Genomic DNA, 17,976 nt, shown 5'->3' with positions numbered 1-17,976 from the left:
AAAAAATAAGGAAATACAAGTATACTACAAAACCAAGCAGTAGAATTCTTCACAAAGGTTAATGGAGCGAGGGCTAAGAAAAGCATCATGAAGTCTAAAAGATTGACTAGGCTTCAGAATATCGTATTACTTACACCTCTAGCTCCTGTAACGCAAACCCTTTCGTCAAGGGACTGGCAAGAACTCTTCCACAAAATTCATGAAGGATTATCTTATACGACCAAAGGATATCAGATCCATCACATTTAGTGAAGACCTCAAAATCTTACACCTAAATGCGGAACGCGCCATTGAACTCGGGAATACCTTCCCTCCCAATAGAACCTTCATGTTTCAATCATCCGCCGAGTTTGTTAATATATTCTAGGTATACAAGAGCGTGTGGATTGCTGTAATTTATTTGTTTACAAGTCATATAGTTAATAAGAAAGGCTGGTTACCATTAATCCTAGGTAGAAGTAACTGGGTGTTCTTGCCGTTTGCCAAGCCATAAGAGACACAACAGATTATATATTCGTTTAAACAACTGCTTTCTATATTTCTTCATAAATAGTATTTGTTAATCATATTTTAATCCCAGTGCTATTATAGACGTGATCATGAGCGCTCTGTGACTTCGTCCCATTGTTATTGTTTGTTAGCTATCCATTGATAAAGATGAAAGGACACTAAAATGTCTACACGTTATAGGATGCCCATAATCACCACTAATTGCAAGAGATTTGATGATACGAGGACACGGTCGCTAATTGGATAGTCCCAATAGAAGACAACTAATCACTGACGTATATAGGATTGACATTGTGTCACCATTAACAACTGATTCACACATGTTTGCCCACAGCCAGCTAGCCGGCGTCATCATACAATCAACCTGGTAGTAATTTCTGGTGGTTACAGCTGTACGCATGCATCACCATTGTAATGCCGCTGTATCGATATAAATGTACCTAAATAGTACAGCAAAAGGGGGTATCTCCCAAACTCCCCAAGACCATGCTCGCTAAAAAAACGTCAAATGGCAAATTCCTCCACGCTCATATCGTTGACCACACACAACCACGGCCATACGATAACTCCTCTCAACCGGCGATGAAGTTCCAGGCGTACTCCAGGAACATTAGGAGGTCCTCTTCCTCCTCCTTGGGGTCCTCGTAGACCACCTCTTCTGTCTCCTCCGCAATTGCCTTTGGTGCGGTGATTTTCGCATCTTTTTTCTCCTCGGCTTTCTTGGTAGGGGTTTTGCTTGGAGTTTTCCCGCGGGGAGCCTTCTTAGGAGCAGGGCTTCCCTCTTGAGAGGAGATGACGATTGGGCTGGGTGGCCCAGAGGACAGTTCTATGGGCTTCTCTAGAGTGCCCTCTTCGATTGGTTTTTGTGGGGTTTCCTTGGTGCCCTTGGATTTCTTCGTCTCATTATCCTTTTTACCGTCCTCGGACTCCTCGACGTCTCCATTCTTCTCCGGAGATTTTTCATTACTTGTCGCCGGAGAAATAGGAAGATCTAGGCAAGGTGAAGCAGCCCCAGTGGAAAAAGTCGAATCGGGAGTAGTATCCCGCGCACCACTTCCAGTACCCGCGGACTGTTAAGGTACAGATTAGCCAAGCCATCGTCGATGAAAACTATGGATTGGCAAAAAGAATAGAAAAAGAACACGGTGAAATACGAATATTTACCTGATCCATCCACGAATACTTCTTTCCGCCAAGTCTGCCAACCGCCAGGTTGATGGCCGCAGACTTTTCCTGGGGGGTCGCGTCGGTAACCCAGGTGGTTCGGAGGCGCTTACGAGCAGCGCGATCCTCGCGCTCCTCATCGGTGATCATTACGCTGCGTCGCTTAGGCATGGTGATGGTTTTTATGACGCGCGTAATAAGATAAATCGAAGATGAATGTCGTTTTTAAGGCGGCGAAGGTGGAAGAAGACGAGATATTGGTTCTTTAAGATGATCCTCCTCGGACGCTGATAGTAAATCTAATAAAATGTACTGAAGTCGCGGATAGAATGGTAGAAAGGTTGTAGAGTCGTGGGGGGGAGGGAGATGAAGTGTTGTAGGTGGGAGAGTTAAGAGAGAAGAAAGATTTCTCTGGCTGGTGGGTTAAATAATTACGACAGTGCAGCAGAATCGAGTTACTAAGGTAATTAGGTGTGCAGTGAATGTACAGTGTAGAAGATTGACTTAGTGATAGCGGTTGCTAAAGGAGTGACTATACCACAGCTATTGCGGGCCCGCGGAATGGCACTGTGATCTAGGTTAACTAACAGTGCCTAAGATATTCGCAGTAAATCAGTCCATAAGGGAAGGAACGCATTCATCTGTGTTATGGGTGACCGGTGGTCTGTGTTTGCCATCCAGGTGTTAGGTCCGTAAGTCCCATATCATCAGTGACCAATGAGTCACTAGACCCCTTCAACGCGTAGGATAACGCGTCAGATAACTCTCACATCTCTAGATAAGTAGATACGATGTTATCTGGGGGCGTACGACCTACAAAAAATTACTGAATGGGATTAATCTAACTGCCCAGGTGGGTAGCTTGTGGACATCGATACTATCTGGTTAGAGAGATATATATACGCGCGTATATGCGCATATGTAGATAGTTGGGTTTAAAGTAGTCTTGTTGAGTATTACTTTGCTGCTGTAATATCAACCGTAACCCTTCTAATTCGCCGTGGTTCCTTCAAGTAAATATATCGACAACTACGACAGATCAGTACCCCAGAGAACCGGTTTGCTTCGTAGGAACAAAATGGAGTAGTTATATAATAGCAAGCCAACAGTATGGTTGCCAGATATATGTACTTAAATTCAAGAAAATCTAATGACTACCAAGCAATCTACTCATGAATTTCTATCCAGGGGTTAATTAGTCACGTATACGTTACCGTTTCTCAGTGGTTATGGCTCCCACCAAGTGTTTATTACATTATACCTATAGGGTTTGTTAGTTCCTAACGTGGACTCTACGTATTTGGTTGTTTGTAGTGTATGTGTGTTTGAGGCGGTTGTTGGGACTCAGGGTTGACACAGGACGAAAATAATCTGAAGAAGGGACGATTTAATTAGTCTGATTCATGTGTAGATACCTCATTTGTAACATAGGACTTAGTAGGTAAGCCTTATGATATTAGTACTTCTATAACGAATTTGTTTCCTAAGTTTATTCTCTAGAGTGAAAGGAACCCATATAATACGATACTAACGATGGCCTGAGGGGAGGATGAGATGCTAACACTGAGGCGACTTGGTATAATGATCTATTATTATTTTCCCCGACCCGAAGTATGGTAGCATCCCTTTTATCTATATTATTGCTGCCGCTATTTGAAAGCGTGGGAGCGAGCCACAACGCCGTGATGAGCCAACTTTCCATCCTGCTAGTGCTGAAGTATTGATGAAATGACAATTTTATACACTTGGTAACACCGGATGATGGTGTCAAACAACACCTGTGTTACCATAAAATTGGACGGAATAACCCGAACATCGAGAGTGGCCGTCCATTAGGAACTATATTCGTGTTTCTCGACCTACGAAACTTCCTCCACCATCTTCCCGCTTCCGAGACCACCCGGAATGAATGTCTTACCTGCTGGACCTGCAAGCATCTCATCAGGGACGCCTACCCGGCTACCTTCCTTGCTGCTAATCCATCTGACAAACACGGGGTTGGGTTTGTTAGCGTCGACATCAGGAGTCTGGTCTCCGGCAAGTTGACCTTTGCCTTTGGTCTTAGGAGCTTGCTTCTTCAGAAGCTTATTGATTGTCTCCATCTACATTCATCCCATGTTAGTTACTGTGATCCCCTGATCCTGATTTCAATGGACCAATTTAAAACACATAATGGTTGACTTACCTTGACCTCTTCGTTGCGCTTCTCGCTTAAGTTGCGTCGTCGACGAGCCATCTCAGCACGACGCATAGAGAGTTCCTCAGCTGTGAAATGCTTCTTTGCTTGGACCTCTGCTTTGGCGTTAGTCTAGGCTGCGAGACCCATATATCATAGAATACCTAGGTACTTACCATCGGATAGCTTCATCAACGCATCTCCATTCTCCTCAAAACGAGCACGTTGTCGTTTGGTCATTCGTGTGAGATCAGGGGTCTCAGCTCGGCTTTCGGGGTCACCATCACTGCCAAGGTCATCGTCATCAGCGGGATTAGCTGCTTCAATCTCCTCATCCTCGCCTTCGGCGTCCTCGTCGTCGCCTCCTCCGACTTTAACGGTGTCTTGGATCTCGTCGGCTTCACTTTCTAGTTCGCTGAGTTCCTCATCATCGCTGTCTTTAGCTTGCGTGGTAGAAGCCTTCATACTGGACTTAGCGGGCGCCTTAAGCTTGCTAGAAGGTGTGTTCTTAGCTGAAGGCTTTGAGACTTTGATCATGGGTGCAGGGGGTGGGATATTATCGACATCCATGTCATCATCCTCGCCTTCAGCATCTTCTTCGCCAATTTCATCGTCGTCCCCTTCTGCGTCGATATCCATAGTGTCGTCGACGATTATCTCACCCTCGGCATCTTCCATATCATCATCTTCTCCTTCAGCGTCGTCGTCATCGTCGTCATCTTCTTCCTCTTCGTCTACTTGGACTTCATCCTCGGCATCTTCATCGTCGTCGTCGCTACTATCAACGACGTAACTCTTCTTTTGAAAGCGATTTCTCTTTCCTTCTACAATTCCGGGGGCAGAGGTTTGCTGTCGACTGGACTGACCGGAACGGCTAGTGGTGGCTTGGCGGAGTTTGCTGGCCGGAAGCTTAACTGTGAAATGGATATGTTGGTTAGAGTCTGAGGGTGATGAGGGAGGGCCGCGCGAGACGGTTGCTGCGACGCTCTTACCCTCGGATCGGCGAGAAGTCCTGGAGGACATGGTTCTGCCCGTACGACTATTGATGTGATTGTCGCTATCAACCATGTCAGTAATTGCGGTGTTTGCCCTCTGGGCGGCTGCACGCCGTGGTCGGGAAGTCATCTTGGGCAGTTTTTCTTTTTTTTCGTTTGAGCGTGAATTTTGGGGCCGATTTAAGATAGATAGATGACGATTGCCTATCTATCTATTTATGTTGGGTAGAGGAGGAGAAGTTGAGATGATAATAGTTGATTGAATGATGAAAGACGGGATAGAATCGGCGTGATATGAGCGTGAATGAAAGAACTGGACAAGTAAGGTAATATGTAAGATGGGAGAGATGGATGGATAGATGGTGAGTAAAGTGGTTAAGTTTTTATTTTTTGGGGGTGGCGGACGCGGCGGACAAGCGGGCAAGGGGCTTGTTTCTTTTTGAAGTTGCAAGTTGAAATAAGCTTGCGGTTCGTTGCGCCGTCTGACGCCGTGACACAGCTGGTTGTATTTGTACTTTTTTTTATGTACTGTACTCCTCTTTCTCTGTGTCATGTGTGATGTGCCCTGTGTTTCTTCTATGTGGTGGTGTGCAAACACGCTGGGATAATAATGAACATTTGAAGATAGTAAATAGAAAGAGGAGGTTAGGCAAGGTCGCCGCTTGGGTATGATAGATATAGGGCTGTAGGATTGCTAAGTTTGGGATATGTGATTGCGATTGGCGATAGGCGATTGGATGAGAACTCGACCACCCAAGGAAGATTTGATTGTATGGATGTATTCCGTATTTTGAGGCAACACAACAAGAAACCTTTCCCCCCTTCCCCTTCTTTTTCTTCTTCTTGCTGCTACTGCTTGGGCTTGGGATGTGATGCAGCCAACTATCCCGGTCGAGTTATTGACCAACACTAACAACGACAAAGATGTCGATTTCTCATCATTAATAAAAAATCATTTCCCCTTCGTCATGCTATTTGTGTTGTTTCGATTCGCTTCTGCTTCTTTTCTTTTCTCGACTTAGACAGGACAGGACACAAGCGACACAAGCAAGCACTGGCCCCATTTTGTCATGCATCGCATCGCAGCACGCATCGCATAGCATCGCATCATCCTTATACCCCCCTCCTTTCTCTCCTCTTACCCCTTTAGTCACCTTCTTCCGCTCCGGTTCACTTGAACGCTGTAGGTTGCAATCCAATCCACCACCCGGACTTAGAAATTCTCCGCCATATCATCAACCGTAGGTACCTAGGCAACAATATGGGAACCAACCCCCTTTTTTTCAATTCTCCCCTTGGAAGTATTGACGGACTTTTAAGACAGGGACAGGGAAGTTGACAGGTGCTGACGAGAGATGATACTCCATTTATCGGGGATTGGGGATAGTAATTGGAAACTTACAAAACACAAAAACGCAATGGATGAATTCACACCGTTCGTATCCCCGGTTGTGGCTGACGAACTAATAAGCTAAGACCCTGAAACGGCCATTCAATTGGATATCGTCGCGTCTTTTTTCGGCTGCCAGCTGAAGTGTTTGCCTAGGTTTATTCTTGGAAAAACTGAACTGACCTACGATTCGGGACTTCTTCCGAGTTTAGTGTATCAGGTAACCGAGCTTTCGGGCGTGGCCATTGGGGGAATAACCTTGGAGCATTCAAGGGAAAAATAGAGCGGCGTACTCACTTTTCAATGAACCAAAAACAAAGTACTCTTCTCCTGATCGTCGGTGGTGATGCAGGTGGAGACCGGTCAACGAATTCGACCTGTGATAAAAGACTTGGAGGGAGGAAGACGGCACGGAATGGATGCCAATGGTACACGGTCCAAGGAATCACCGCTAATCTTCCTAGTCGGTATCAATCGGATAATAGTTAGCGATTGAGGTCGGGATGATAATCCAAAGTGGATGAGAGTGAGTTATAAAAAAGAGATTTAAGTAATATTTGTCGTAGATTATCTTACAGTTTCTTTAATTAGGACGGAGGTATACTGACGATGAAATGATTAAAGTTGAAGGGAGCAATTGAGAGTCCCGTGTCACGTGCGGATGCGTATGTTGCTGAGCTCGGTGTGGAAACCGCCCTCTAAACTTAGAAAGTACCTAAAAGTATTGAGCTGGATGGCAAAGAACTTTGGAGTTAGAAAATGCTAGGTGGGCCCGCTAATTTAGTGGGAATTCATATCAATTGGTATCTTAAAGGAGGTACTTCCCGGTCATCCTCGGGACTAGAGCACCTCTATGCCGAGGTACCCACCTAGAAATTAAGATAAGACAAACACTCCGCGTTGGCATGTTTTCCTACTAAGTATTTCCCTACGTAACCTTGGAACTCGAGAGCTTCCAACTCAAAAGGTTCAACTCTTTTACTCGTAACCTATAATTTCTCCATTTCTATGTAACACAAACCGTACCCCTCCTTTTATATCCTTATTTTAATAGATTAATTCGACTAATTCCATTCGTTACCAACATGGCCGATTCCGAAAGGTCCAATATACCGGCTTGGCAACAAGTCCAGAAAGAGGCTGGACCCGAGACTGGTGACACTCAGGATATCGATGCGACAGAAGTCACTCTTGACCAGGCGCGAAAATTCTTAAGAGACGAGAACGTTCGTAATTCGAGCATAGAAAAGAAAGCAGAATTTCTTAAGAGCAAAGGATTCGATGATGCACAGGTCCAAGAATTATTAGAGGAAGCCGATCAAGATACCGAAGCTTCGAATCCACCGTCGACTACCACCAAATCCATAGGCGAAGATGGTGATACAGAGCGAACCCTAGAAGCAAACAAAGATATTGAGGCGATACCCACAGCGACCTCATCATCCTCATCCTCCTCATCAATAAGCGATTCGCCCCCAATTATAACATACCCCGAATTCCTCACTACCTCACAAAAACCGCCCCCACTCATCACACCATCCCGCCTTGCCAACATCCTCGCCATCTCTGGTAGCATATGGACCCTTCTATACGGCACAGCCCGATTCGCTGTCAGTCCAATGGTAGACAACCTAAACGACGCGCGAACGGAATACTACGAGCACGTGAGCGAAAGGCTAGACGAGCTAGTCGACAGACTCGAAAGTGCCGTCAGCGAAGTCCCATATAAGAACAGCAAGATGTTGCGATTACGGCAGGACGACAGTGTCTACGGCGACGACGAAAGCACCTTCAGCGACCCCACTGAACTCTTCCATCGCGACATAGGAGTCCAGACCTCCCCGCTAATGCTGGCCGACGACGTAGCCTCGTCAACTTCGGCACGCAGCCAAGCCGATAAACCCATTGATTCACAAGCCCTCCGTCTATCCGCTATCCGAGCTTCTCTACGCGAAATGAGCGACATGCACACGCGCCACGCCGAAAGCACCGCCGACTTAAACTCCCTACTCCGCGAGATCCGCGACGAAGTTGACAAGGTCGGCGCCCCACCCCCAATCGACTACACCGGCGTCCGCACCGGACTAGCTTACGGACGAAACCCCGAACCCGACGATGAAGTAAAGAAAACCAAAGACGCGATTCGCAGCGTCAAGGGCATGTTCCTAAGTGCACGGAGTTTCCCGGCTACGGCGGCAAGATAGGATCTGAAAGCCACCGGAGATGCCCCGGATCCGAAGGATCGACCTCGAGGATCGTTACATGCACATGGGAGATTTGTGAAAAGATTCCTGTCGAATCTCAAGAAATCTCAAGAGATCAAGGAAGCCATGGAGTCTGAGTTTGATGCCATTAAACCGCAACCCAAGAACGAGAACGCTGGCAGAGCCCCCTGTTCTGCTCCCTAGCACACAGCTGCAGGATAGGTTCCTGTTGCTCCGAATCGTCTTTCGCTTCCCGTCGCTAAAGACCGCTTCCAACTCTCCTACGAACAAGCTTTTAGGGCTCGTAGAATGGCATTACGACACATTGTCATACAAGACCCCGACGATTATTGCCTCTCCGAATCCTACATCAATCCCCAGCACAGAAATCATCAGTCAATTAGTCCTCCAGGAGTCGATATGTCACGGACCCAACATACATATCTCAAGAGACCGTGGTACGATAATAGCGTTGATGCGAAGAAACGACGGATCTGGTTTGGTGATGCTGTGGCTGTGGACGTTTCCGTGAATTCCCTAAAGTCAAAGATGTGACTATCTTGCATGAACGGGCAAGGAGAGGGGTATGGACGACGTAGGGATGAGTTCTATCTTGGGGCATCGGTGGTTTTTGACATGGTCATGATGTGATGGGAGATGTTACTCTTTATTTTCACTTTCCGGAGCATGTGTATAGGTGTTATGAGGAGTGGTGGGGAGCGCTCCGTTTCCATAGTTGAAAATGTTCATAAATCTTTTCATGTCCTTTGAATGTGATTTTACTACGTATTTTCACGTAAGGATACTGTTCTCGGTATAATAGATATTGTAAGCGGGTGACCTTATAAGCATGTAAAATTACAGTTAATAAATAGAATGGGAAAAGACATCACAATGCGATTTAAACACGGCAAATTTCATGATACAATTCTATTTGTGAATTTATTTAAATTGCTATTGCAAACGTCGAATTAGCTATGTAACGTGGCATATCATACAATCCCTTCATCCCCTCCTTTCCAGACCATGCGATGGCTCCGTGCGACGCCATTTCCAAATACCAATTTCATGGATATGATCCTATGATGACAAGAGAAAGGAAAAATTACTATGTTGTATGCAGTTGATGGTGGCGTAAGCCCGAGATACCAGATCTCTCTTTTTCTTTTCCCCTCGACTCTTCGAGGGAGAATGCTGATGCTGAGTGTATATGCAAATGCCGGAAAATAACGCTTATTATAATGCAAGACCACCTATGCCAACGCCGTTCTGATGCAAATGATGATGTTGGGATCAACGATCGTGATGATGACTTGCGTCGGGTATCCTTGTGGATTTCGTAACAATAAGAAGGCGATCGGATGCCAATATTATGGGAAGGGAATGATGAATAGTGGTATATGTTTGTATGTATGCCGAAGACAATGGTGATCGCTTGTAAATGAAAAGAAAAAAAAATGAATGTAAGGCGATGATTATTTGCCGAAACTCTCGACTACTTAATCAACCATAACGATGCTTCTGATCCTCAAACGGATTCTCCGCGGGACGGCCGTTATCGCAAGTAGGCGAGCGTCGGGCACGAGCCTATCGCTTCACGTCGCCATACTGGACATAGCTGCTATTGCGCGTGTAGGGCGGGGCTTCCTCCGTTGTGACGGGGCCAGTGTGGACGATACCACGACTATAGGCATCATCGTCAAACGGAGAGCCGTGGTAGCGATCGGGATGCGCGCTAGCATTAGCTTCGCCAAACTGGGGTAGTTCCACACCGGCTGATGTCTCGCGGGGTTGTGGTGCTCTCGCCTGGGCCGCAGTTGCTGCGTCGAAGTTCTCGATGCGCATACGACGAGTATTACTATCAACGTCGTTATGGCCGACCAGCGTGCGGATGACACCAATAAGGATGATGATGATATAGACGAGAAGGATACCGAGTGACACCAGGGCGTTCTGTATGATATTGTTGCGTAACCAGTCCGTAACATGAGTGACGGCACCGGTAACCTCGTCAGTCGAGACGCTGCTAGGCGAAGCCAAGAAAGACGTAAGATCCGAGTCGCCATTAATGGACTTGGAAGCGCCAATAGAGAAAACATCGTCAGGGAACATGGGGAAATTAACATGGGCATGGTCATGGACCCAAGTAAGACCCTTCTGAACAGTCTCAATCTTCAGACCAAGCAGACAGTGGAAGACGTTTTCGGCCAGGTCCTTGAACATGGTGTCGCCAAATACAGTGGTCAGACCCTTATCAATCTCATCTAGGAAGGTGTTGATAGTGTTGTTAACAGCAGTGGTGCCGTTAACGACCTTTCCAAGGATGTCATCATTGATATCATGGCTGAACGAGGTAATGACGCCGTTCGCGTCGTCTGCCCACTCCTTCGATACATTGCCGAGAGTACCAACAACTTGGTTGGCAAAGTCACCAACCTGATTTTCAAGTGCTGGGACTTCCTTCTCAATTGCGTTCAACAGGAGCCACTGGCAGAAGCAGGAAAAGAATCCGGCCAATGCGAGGGAAAGAACGAACAATGCTGGGAGGGACGTTGCGTATGCGATACACCATCGTACAAGTAGTCTTCGCTTCTCGCTGAATTTCGAAGCAATCCAGTATCCGAACCGAGACGAAGTGGGGCGCGAGACCATGTAGACGAGGTCCATGTCATCGTAGGCGCTCGTAGAGCAGACCTGAGCGCGGCGCCATCGACGAATCTCCATGTAGGCCATCGGGATGCACGCGGCGAGGGCGAGGAGAATAAGCGTAACGATAGCCACAATCTTGGCAGTGTGGGCAATCTCGTAGAGTGTCACGAAGAAGTCATTGATGACCGAATTATCGGAACAGAAAGACAAACCCTCCTTTTTAGCGACCGGGAAGACGCTCTCGTTGAAGGACCAATTGCCGTAGGCCTTATCAAGCTGCTCGCGAATAAGTTGGAATGGGAATGAAACCGCCATGGAAGTGAGGTTCTTGACGTCGTTAAAATCTGGAAGATGTTCGTTCAGAGAGTCCAAGTCTGATGTGAAGCCGGTGGTGTTGATTTGTATTTGGGAAAGCTTCGCAGACAGAGCCGTAATCTTGCCGGCAACTTCGGGCTCGGGGGGGATGTCGATTCGGCGGAAGATGCTACCGACACCATCAATAGCACTCTCAATAGCGCCTCCGGCCGCTGCTGTGGCGGTCGCGACAGCTCCACCCACAGCGCTCGTAGCTTGGTCTCCCGCGCCGACAGCACCATTCACGATCGAGTACATAGCGTCGACGGGCTTCTGAAGGTCCTCGGCAGTGCTGTTGATAACACCGGCGATTCCATGGATAGCGTCATTCATAGCGTTGGTGGTGTCTTTGATGGCGAGTGAAGAGGCATTAAGTCCTCCATGAACTACCATGGCAATCAAACAGACGTAGGTATCTGTCATCATACCGATAACGAAAAGAATGAGCTGCTCAACACCGGTGAGGATCATGTTGAGGATAGTCATCAGACCTGAGACGGCGTCGGTGATACCTGATGCAGTAAGACGGTTAACTCCGACGGACAAGTAATGAGGCATCGAGGCCATGGCACTACCAACGTCCTCGACCTTCGTACAAGCCGACAGAGCCTTTGCCTTAGCATCGTCTAGGTTGGAGTTCAGACTGACTAACGTCAGAAGGAAGTTGACCAAGACGAGAAGAAGTAAGACAGTCCATCGATTGAACCAAATCTGCGATAGGCGCGAACCAAGTCCGAGGTAGGGAGTGACGCCTTTAGCAGAACTCTGGGACAGTAACTCTCGAAACTTCATCTTGCGGACGTCCTTCTGGTTGTAGGCATCGTATCGTAGATTAGGAGGGACTTGAGGGAAGCCCTCCTTTTCTTGAAAGATAGGCATCTAGATGGATTTGTCGGTCCTATCAGGATGGGGTTTGGGTATTTTTGCTGGGTATTCTGGAAATGAAAAATGGTACACCAGAAGAAAATAAAAAATCGAAAGCAGGTAATTAATTTTCCGACCTGTCGTTTGGCTTCCTGATTAGGCCGACAACCAGTGAGGGCTTTGGATGGTATTGTATATGAGGATGTGTTGAGGTCGAAAGAATTGATGGGTATTGTCAAAGAAATTTATGTAAAGAAATACGATAGTAGAACAATAGAAAAAAAGAAGTGTTTCGTAAATCATTCAATGTTCTATTGTTTTTTTCTGTGACTCTATTAACAGTTGAACAAGTGACAGAGTAAAAAAGGAAAAATAATTGTTTGTGGATGAATGGGTGGGAAGAAGGTGGGAGGACACAATGACTGGGAAACTGCTGTATGATAAAAGACTTGTCGAGTCTTGTTCAACCTCAAAACCCCTCGCAGGTCACCGACAACAACCCAATGGCCACTCAAGGGCTAGATGACTTACGGGTCAAGTTTCAGAATAAAATGTAGAGTTGCCTTTGTTTCGTCTTCTGCACATAATTAGATATTTCCTTTGTTCCTTAGTATGTTCGTGAAGGTTACGCGCGGTGTATGGAAACTAGCTAAGCGCTGCCGGTGATTCTCAGCCAGTCGATTCCCCAGTCCGCGCGCTTTCCCTTGACAGATGCCTTGGCTGGTTTATTTGACTGGGGCTTTCAACCTCAGGATAAATTATAACCTGGAAAAATATTATCAAGGTAATAATTCACTGCTTTCCAAGGGAGTTTGCACAGCTGGGCGGGTTTTCCCATCTTGTCTGGGACTCGTCCTCGGATTACCCACACAACTACCAGGTGAGTACTCGACCAACACCTAGGTATTAACTTGACTGCACACAACTCGAACAAATTAACATCACAATACAATAGGCCCATCGCGATCGATTTCTGACTGGTCGATGACTACCTAATAGTCTTTAAGAGTCTGTATAATTTAGTGAGTTACAGCACCCGAAACGATATCGGTAAACATGGAAATGAGGTGTAATCTAGATTCAGCTGCAGAATACCTAGTAAGCACCTAATAATACGCCCTGGGGCCGCATAAACGCCTACTCGTTCTATGCACTCAAGGTCGCAGCCGGCAATTTACGTCATGAGGCTCGCATAACCGTCGAGGCAGCCAACAGCACCCTCGGCCGAGAAGGATCATGTCTAAGATGTGAATATATATTTTTTTCCAATAGCTGTATATATCTAAACACCTAGTCGTTTTATTCAGGTACGACTAGCGTTGGTTGACATAGACGCATGGTCTAGCATCATTATTTGAGAATAAGGGAGGAAAAAGTTGAAGGTAGAAGGTTGTAAATGACAAAGACGAGTGTCAGGGATCAGGTGGGGAGACTAGGTACATGGGTACATTCTATTTTAGATAAGCGGATAAGATGGGTCTTTGTGCTTTCCGAGCCAATCAAAGAATTAGACGCCGTATACGTCCTGTCATTGGTCATTGATCATAGGCCGACCGATTCATTTGTCGGTTCACCTAAAATACATCCCCATACGTATCCCCCGCAGTAGAAAAGTAAACTCTTACAACTTTCAATTCAATTCACAATAATTCAAGTCACCTCTTGAGCTCTCTTGGTTGTTTAAATATGAAATACAACAGAAAATAAATACGAATATCTACCCGCTTGCCGATATCTGTCATAGAAAAAACGCTGATTTCAGGACAGTGCAAGCGGAATTAAACGATTGGCTAAACAATCGCGAGCGGCTACACCTAACAAAATCGGTCAACCCTTGTTTGACTACACGATAGCCATACGCTATATTTGGGTCGCAGCGATGCTGCGGCAGTGCTACAGAATTATGGTTGCATGCATGCCTACTACGTCGCGGCAAAAGATCTAGAAATTGGTCTCATCTTGGTTATGTGGGTATTTGTATTGGTTCGAAGCGCTTGCAATCAAAACTCCATAAGTGACCCTCGTACAACGATACAAAACAAGAATTTGAATGCATTACTCACCTAGATGAAGTCATATGTTAAGCGCTGAACATTGGCGGCCAATAGAGCGATACGCGCTAAATTTGCTTCAGACATTTCGGGCGTATTCAGGTCAGAAGACACTCAAGTCCGATTCAATGTCTACCTCGAGTTCAAATGAACAATGGATACTCTTAAAAACGACAAGGGTTCCTCTACTGAAAGGCCTCCCACTAGCATCCGGCGTCTATTGAAAAAGTAAGAGACTTTTTAGCTCAAATGTTTGTTTCATCAGATGATATCGCTGCCGAACCGGCCGACACCAAAAAGTCAACTAGAATCATGTCGAAGCCACGCACTCTTTCCAAGTCCTTCCTCGGTGGAGGGCGCCCTTCAGAGGTACACCTGAGGTGACTTGAACCCAAGAATCGATTCTCCATAGATAGGCTTTCTAGTCTTCTTCCAGCATCTGGTCAACCACATCGCTTCTCAGCCAGAAGCTAGCTGTCTTCTCCTTCATAGCCCACTCAAATGTGCTCAAGGTCTTGATCCCGTTATCCCTAATCTTCCGTGCCGAACTGGATTGGTCACCTCGACATTGAGAAGGACCTGGTATAGGTTCCGTGGCGGTTCGTCGTACTCCTTATGGTTCCAGAAAACTAGCATGAGGTGAGGTTCCCGGAAAATCCAGCGGCACGGGATCTTAACTAAGTACTCGGTGATGGCTTCCGGTGAGGGTAACGTCCCACTTGGCACGGCCATGGCAAAGGGAAGAGCATCTTGCCATTGAGCGGCAAGCGTGGTAAACTCTGCTATCCAGGGTTTGATACAAATGGTCTGGGCCGGATGTATAACGTCCACGTTCTTAGGGTTCTTTACAAGCTCTCTAGGAGCTCTGGCCGTGGTGGAAATCATACCACTACTAAGAGCCATGATTATGGATGAAAGCCAATGACCGGGATAGCCTAGTCCAGCCGTGTGAATCAACAGCCTGAAGAATGTTGCCATATTAAGAGGTGCATATACCATCATGGGACCACCCTCATTACGAAGAAATGGTAGGCATATCTTGAGGAAGTGAGCAATCAACCATTGTTTGAAATTTGCCCACGACATCAGGTCCTCCAGAGGGTGGCTCTCATTTTTGCATCTCTCCCAGCGAACATAATGCATCATGTCCCCAATGGATAACATCTTGAAGAACGCGAAGGAGTAAAAGGGATCCGGTTGCTTATCTGACTTGACAGAGAAATGCTTCTGGATGGTAGCCCGGTCATGCATTAACAAATGTTCCGAGTTAAAATGGTTAATGTCTTCCTAACTGGCTGGATTACGCTGCACATTTGAAGTCAAGCTAGATCCAACCCCTTCCTTTAATACGGGACCCGCATAAAGGAAACTTGTCAAGGAGCCACCGACATAATCACTGACAACCGAGTCAGCTTTCAAACAAACAAGACTGCACCAAATGTGGTATCAACTTACGGAATATTGTTCATATGAATTATATGATACGTTTGTGGCCAATCCACAGAAGTCGGCAATTTTGGGTTGTCCACATCCCCTCCTTGTTTGGATCGATCTAGGAGGCCGTAGCGAAGTCGCTCCAGTACGTCCATCATATCTCCGATAATCATTTCGATCGTCAATCTTCCTCCCAGCGAGGGTATGCTCGAGGCAACGGCGTCGAAGAAGTCTGCCACGTGTTTCAAAATACACTATGACAATTTTCCTTCGCCAGGTACACCTAACTTCGACCACTTCTGTGTTAACCAATCGGCAACCCTCGGATTATTTTGCCCTATATCTAATTCGTCCTCTGGTTGCCGCCATAAGGCATCCCACTTCACATCGATAAGTGTGACGTTGACCCTCCAATGGTTATCCAAGTAGCGAGCGATGAACTTCCTGACGTTGCGATCCCCACTCTGATATCTAGTAACAAGGGCGAATAGTTTCGGTTCGAAGTTTGCTAGAACTGCTATTGGGGGAAACAAGACAGCAAAATCGTCGAAAACCTGATGGTCTGCTTGGCATTCCGGATAATGCTCATCCTTCTCTGCTGGAGGCGATGCGGGCCAAACACCACGCGCTTGGGGTGTCTTCCAGTCTGTTGCGGGCCCTTTTTGCCAACTCATCAGGACCTCTATATACTGCTCCACCTGTGATACAGGAATATGAACAAAGTCAAGCGGCTGTTGCTTCTCCTTGAGCTTGCCCACCAAGCCATTGATGGTCTCTTGTAGCTTTTCCCACACAAAAGAGGGGATGATCTGGGTGCAGAATAGGTAACTCACGGTCATCAAAGATACCTCCTTTGTAGCTTCATTGGTGGCCGCTTCTTTCAGTAGGCTGAAGAAGATTAGATCCCGAGCTACGATCGCCGGGTTTTTATCGACCATCGTGACATGTAGCTTCTGGGGCCCCTCCTTCTTTTTTGAACCATACTGTACGAGTGTTTGGAAAAGGTTACGAGCATCTCCAACACCACAGAACATGAGAGACAAGACTGATTCCCCACTGGTTGATTTCTCGAGTTCAGCTGTATATTGCGATTCGGCTTCATCATCACCAACACCGAAGTATTCCGGTAAATCGACACTGGCAAGCGTCAGTCTCACGCTTCTCAACTTGACAGCAGAACTCACAGGCTTGGTCTCAATCGCGGCATCTGGAATAGCATCTCAAGCAAGGATGTCGAATGTGGCGAGAACGCATCAGATACCTTGAGCCCCTTGAGTAAATCCCGGAGTCCACTGGAGTCTGTATCCGGGCCGAGTTGGTCTAGAAGCTTTTCAGCTTCGGGGATGTTCGAGAGATAAAGATTTGCTTTGGCTTGTCTGACGAGTAGTTTCTCTCTCATCTTCTCGGTCTTCGCGTCGGTCTTGTTCAGACTCAGAGCCTTGGCAGCGAACTTGATACATTCTGCGTACTTCCCAGTTTCAAAGTAGACGGCAGATAGATTAGACAATGGAGAGGGGTCAGAAGGGGCTAGCTTTGCTGCCGCTTCGTAGGCCTTCACCGCTATACTAAGTTGTAAGTATGAGTATGTACTCCAGGACACAGTATTTACTAACCTTCGCTGAGCTTGCCTTCTCGGTACAATCCATTGCCTCTTTCACGGGCTTTCGTAGCCTTCTGGGGGTTTCCAGAAGCCATAGTGAGTAGAATTATGTATATCCTGGCTCATGAAAGTTCAGTCGTAGATACATCCTCAAAACTACGAGATCTCCCTCCATATGTATTGATCGATCTATAACCACTCGGGCCCTTTGGTGGTTTGTGCTGGAAAATACTACCCAGGAATGTCTGTTTCTTGGAGATTCTTCAACGCGCCATTGTCGGATATATGCAGGTGACTGCTCATTATAAACGCGCCTCATACGCGGTGGCGTATGCCGCCAACCCCGCCGGAGATACAGGGACAGGCAAGCCGGGTAGGTACTTCGAAATATACCCCTACCGTATAGCTACATTAATTAGATGGAAATAGGCAGCAGCATTCGAGTACGAAGCGTCTTCAGGGACGAGGGTAGTAGGTAAGATGATACTTAGGTGGCCTCCCGTCTGAATTCAAGCACTAACACTTCCCGTCGAGACTCGGCAAATAGGAACACCAAGAGACCACATCTTTGTTGCAATAATTCTT

At 46.6% G+C, this 17,976-nt stretch overlaps 6 protein-coding genes across 6 annotated transcripts; 1 reads left to right on the top strand and 5 right to left on the bottom strand.

Annotated features, from left to right (window-relative positions):
• Nucleotides 1-1,082: 1,082 nt before the first annotated feature.
• Nucleotides 1,083-1,845, bottom strand: F4822DRAFT_429086 (uncharacterized protein; the record flags this gene model as incomplete). The annotated part of the gene is made up of 2 exons (XM_051461026.1): nt 1,083-1,580; nt 1,675-1,845. The coding sequence occupies 2 exons, from the start codon at nt 1,843-1,845 to the stop codon at nt 1,083-1,085; spliced, it is 669 nt and encodes a 222-aa protein (XP_051314236.1).
• A 1,688-nt stretch (nt 1,846-3,533) lies between these two features.
• On the bottom strand, nt 3,534-4,975 carry F4822DRAFT_429085 (PAPA-1-like conserved region-domain-containing protein; the record flags this gene model as incomplete). The annotated part of the gene is made up of 3 exons (XM_051461025.1): nt 3,534-3,776; nt 3,860-3,966; nt 4,027-4,975. 3 exons carry the CDS (start codon nt 4,973-4,975, stop codon nt 3,534-3,536), a joined length of 1,299 nt encoding a protein of 432 aa, XP_051314235.1.
• Nucleotides 4,976-6,883: 1,908 nt separating this feature from the next.
• Nucleotides 6,884-8,593, top strand: F4822DRAFT_247595 (peroxisomal membrane anchor protein conserved region-domain-containing protein). Its single transcript, XM_051454388.1, has one exon. The coding sequence runs from the start codon at nt 7,321-7,323 to the stop codon at nt 8,437-8,439; it is 1,119 nt and encodes a 372-aa protein (XP_051314234.1). The 5' UTR covers nt 6,884-7,320; the 3' UTR covers nt 8,440-8,593.
• Nucleotides 8,594-9,354: 761 nt separating this feature from the next.
• On the bottom strand, nt 9,355-12,630 carry F4822DRAFT_402900 (uncharacterized protein). Its single transcript, XM_051458055.1, has one exon. The coding sequence runs from the start codon at nt 12,319-12,321 to the stop codon at nt 10,027-10,029; it is 2,295 nt and encodes a 764-aa protein (XP_051314233.1). The 5' UTR covers nt 12,322-12,630; the 3' UTR covers nt 9,355-10,026.
• A 1,988-nt stretch (nt 12,631-14,618) lies between these two features.
• On the bottom strand, nt 14,619-15,856 carry F4822DRAFT_247525 (uncharacterized protein). Its single transcript, XM_051454387.1, has 2 exons — nt 15,813-15,856; nt 14,619-15,753 (listed from the first exon to the last, which is right to left on the bottom strand). Exon 2 carries the CDS (start codon nt 15,606-15,608, stop codon nt 14,865-14,867), a length of 744 nt encoding a protein of 247 aa, XP_051314232.1. The 5' UTR covers nt 15,609-15,753; nt 15,813-15,856; the 3' UTR covers nt 14,619-14,864.
• On the bottom strand, nt 15,645-17,486 carry F4822DRAFT_429081 (uncharacterized protein; the record flags this gene model as incomplete). Its single annotated transcript, XM_051461024.1, has 5 exons — nt 15,645-15,753; nt 15,813-16,023; nt 16,075-16,928; nt 16,976-17,351; nt 17,405-17,486. 5 exons carry the CDS (start codon nt 17,484-17,486, stop codon nt 15,645-15,647), a joined length of 1,632 nt encoding a protein of 543 aa, XP_051314231.1.
• Nucleotides 17,487-17,976: the final 490 nt, after the last annotated feature.

Source organism: Hypoxylon trugodes, assembly GCF_022578975.1.
Source record: "Hypoxylon trugodes strain CBS 135444 unplaced genomic scaffold F4822scaffold_5, whole genome shotgun sequence".
Taxonomy (NCBI): domain Eukaryota; kingdom Fungi; phylum Ascomycota; class Sordariomycetes; order Xylariales; family Hypoxylaceae; genus Hypoxylon; species Hypoxylon trugodes.
Note: the sequence above shows the minus strand (reverse complement) of the source record. Positions and strands in the feature narration are given on the sequence as shown.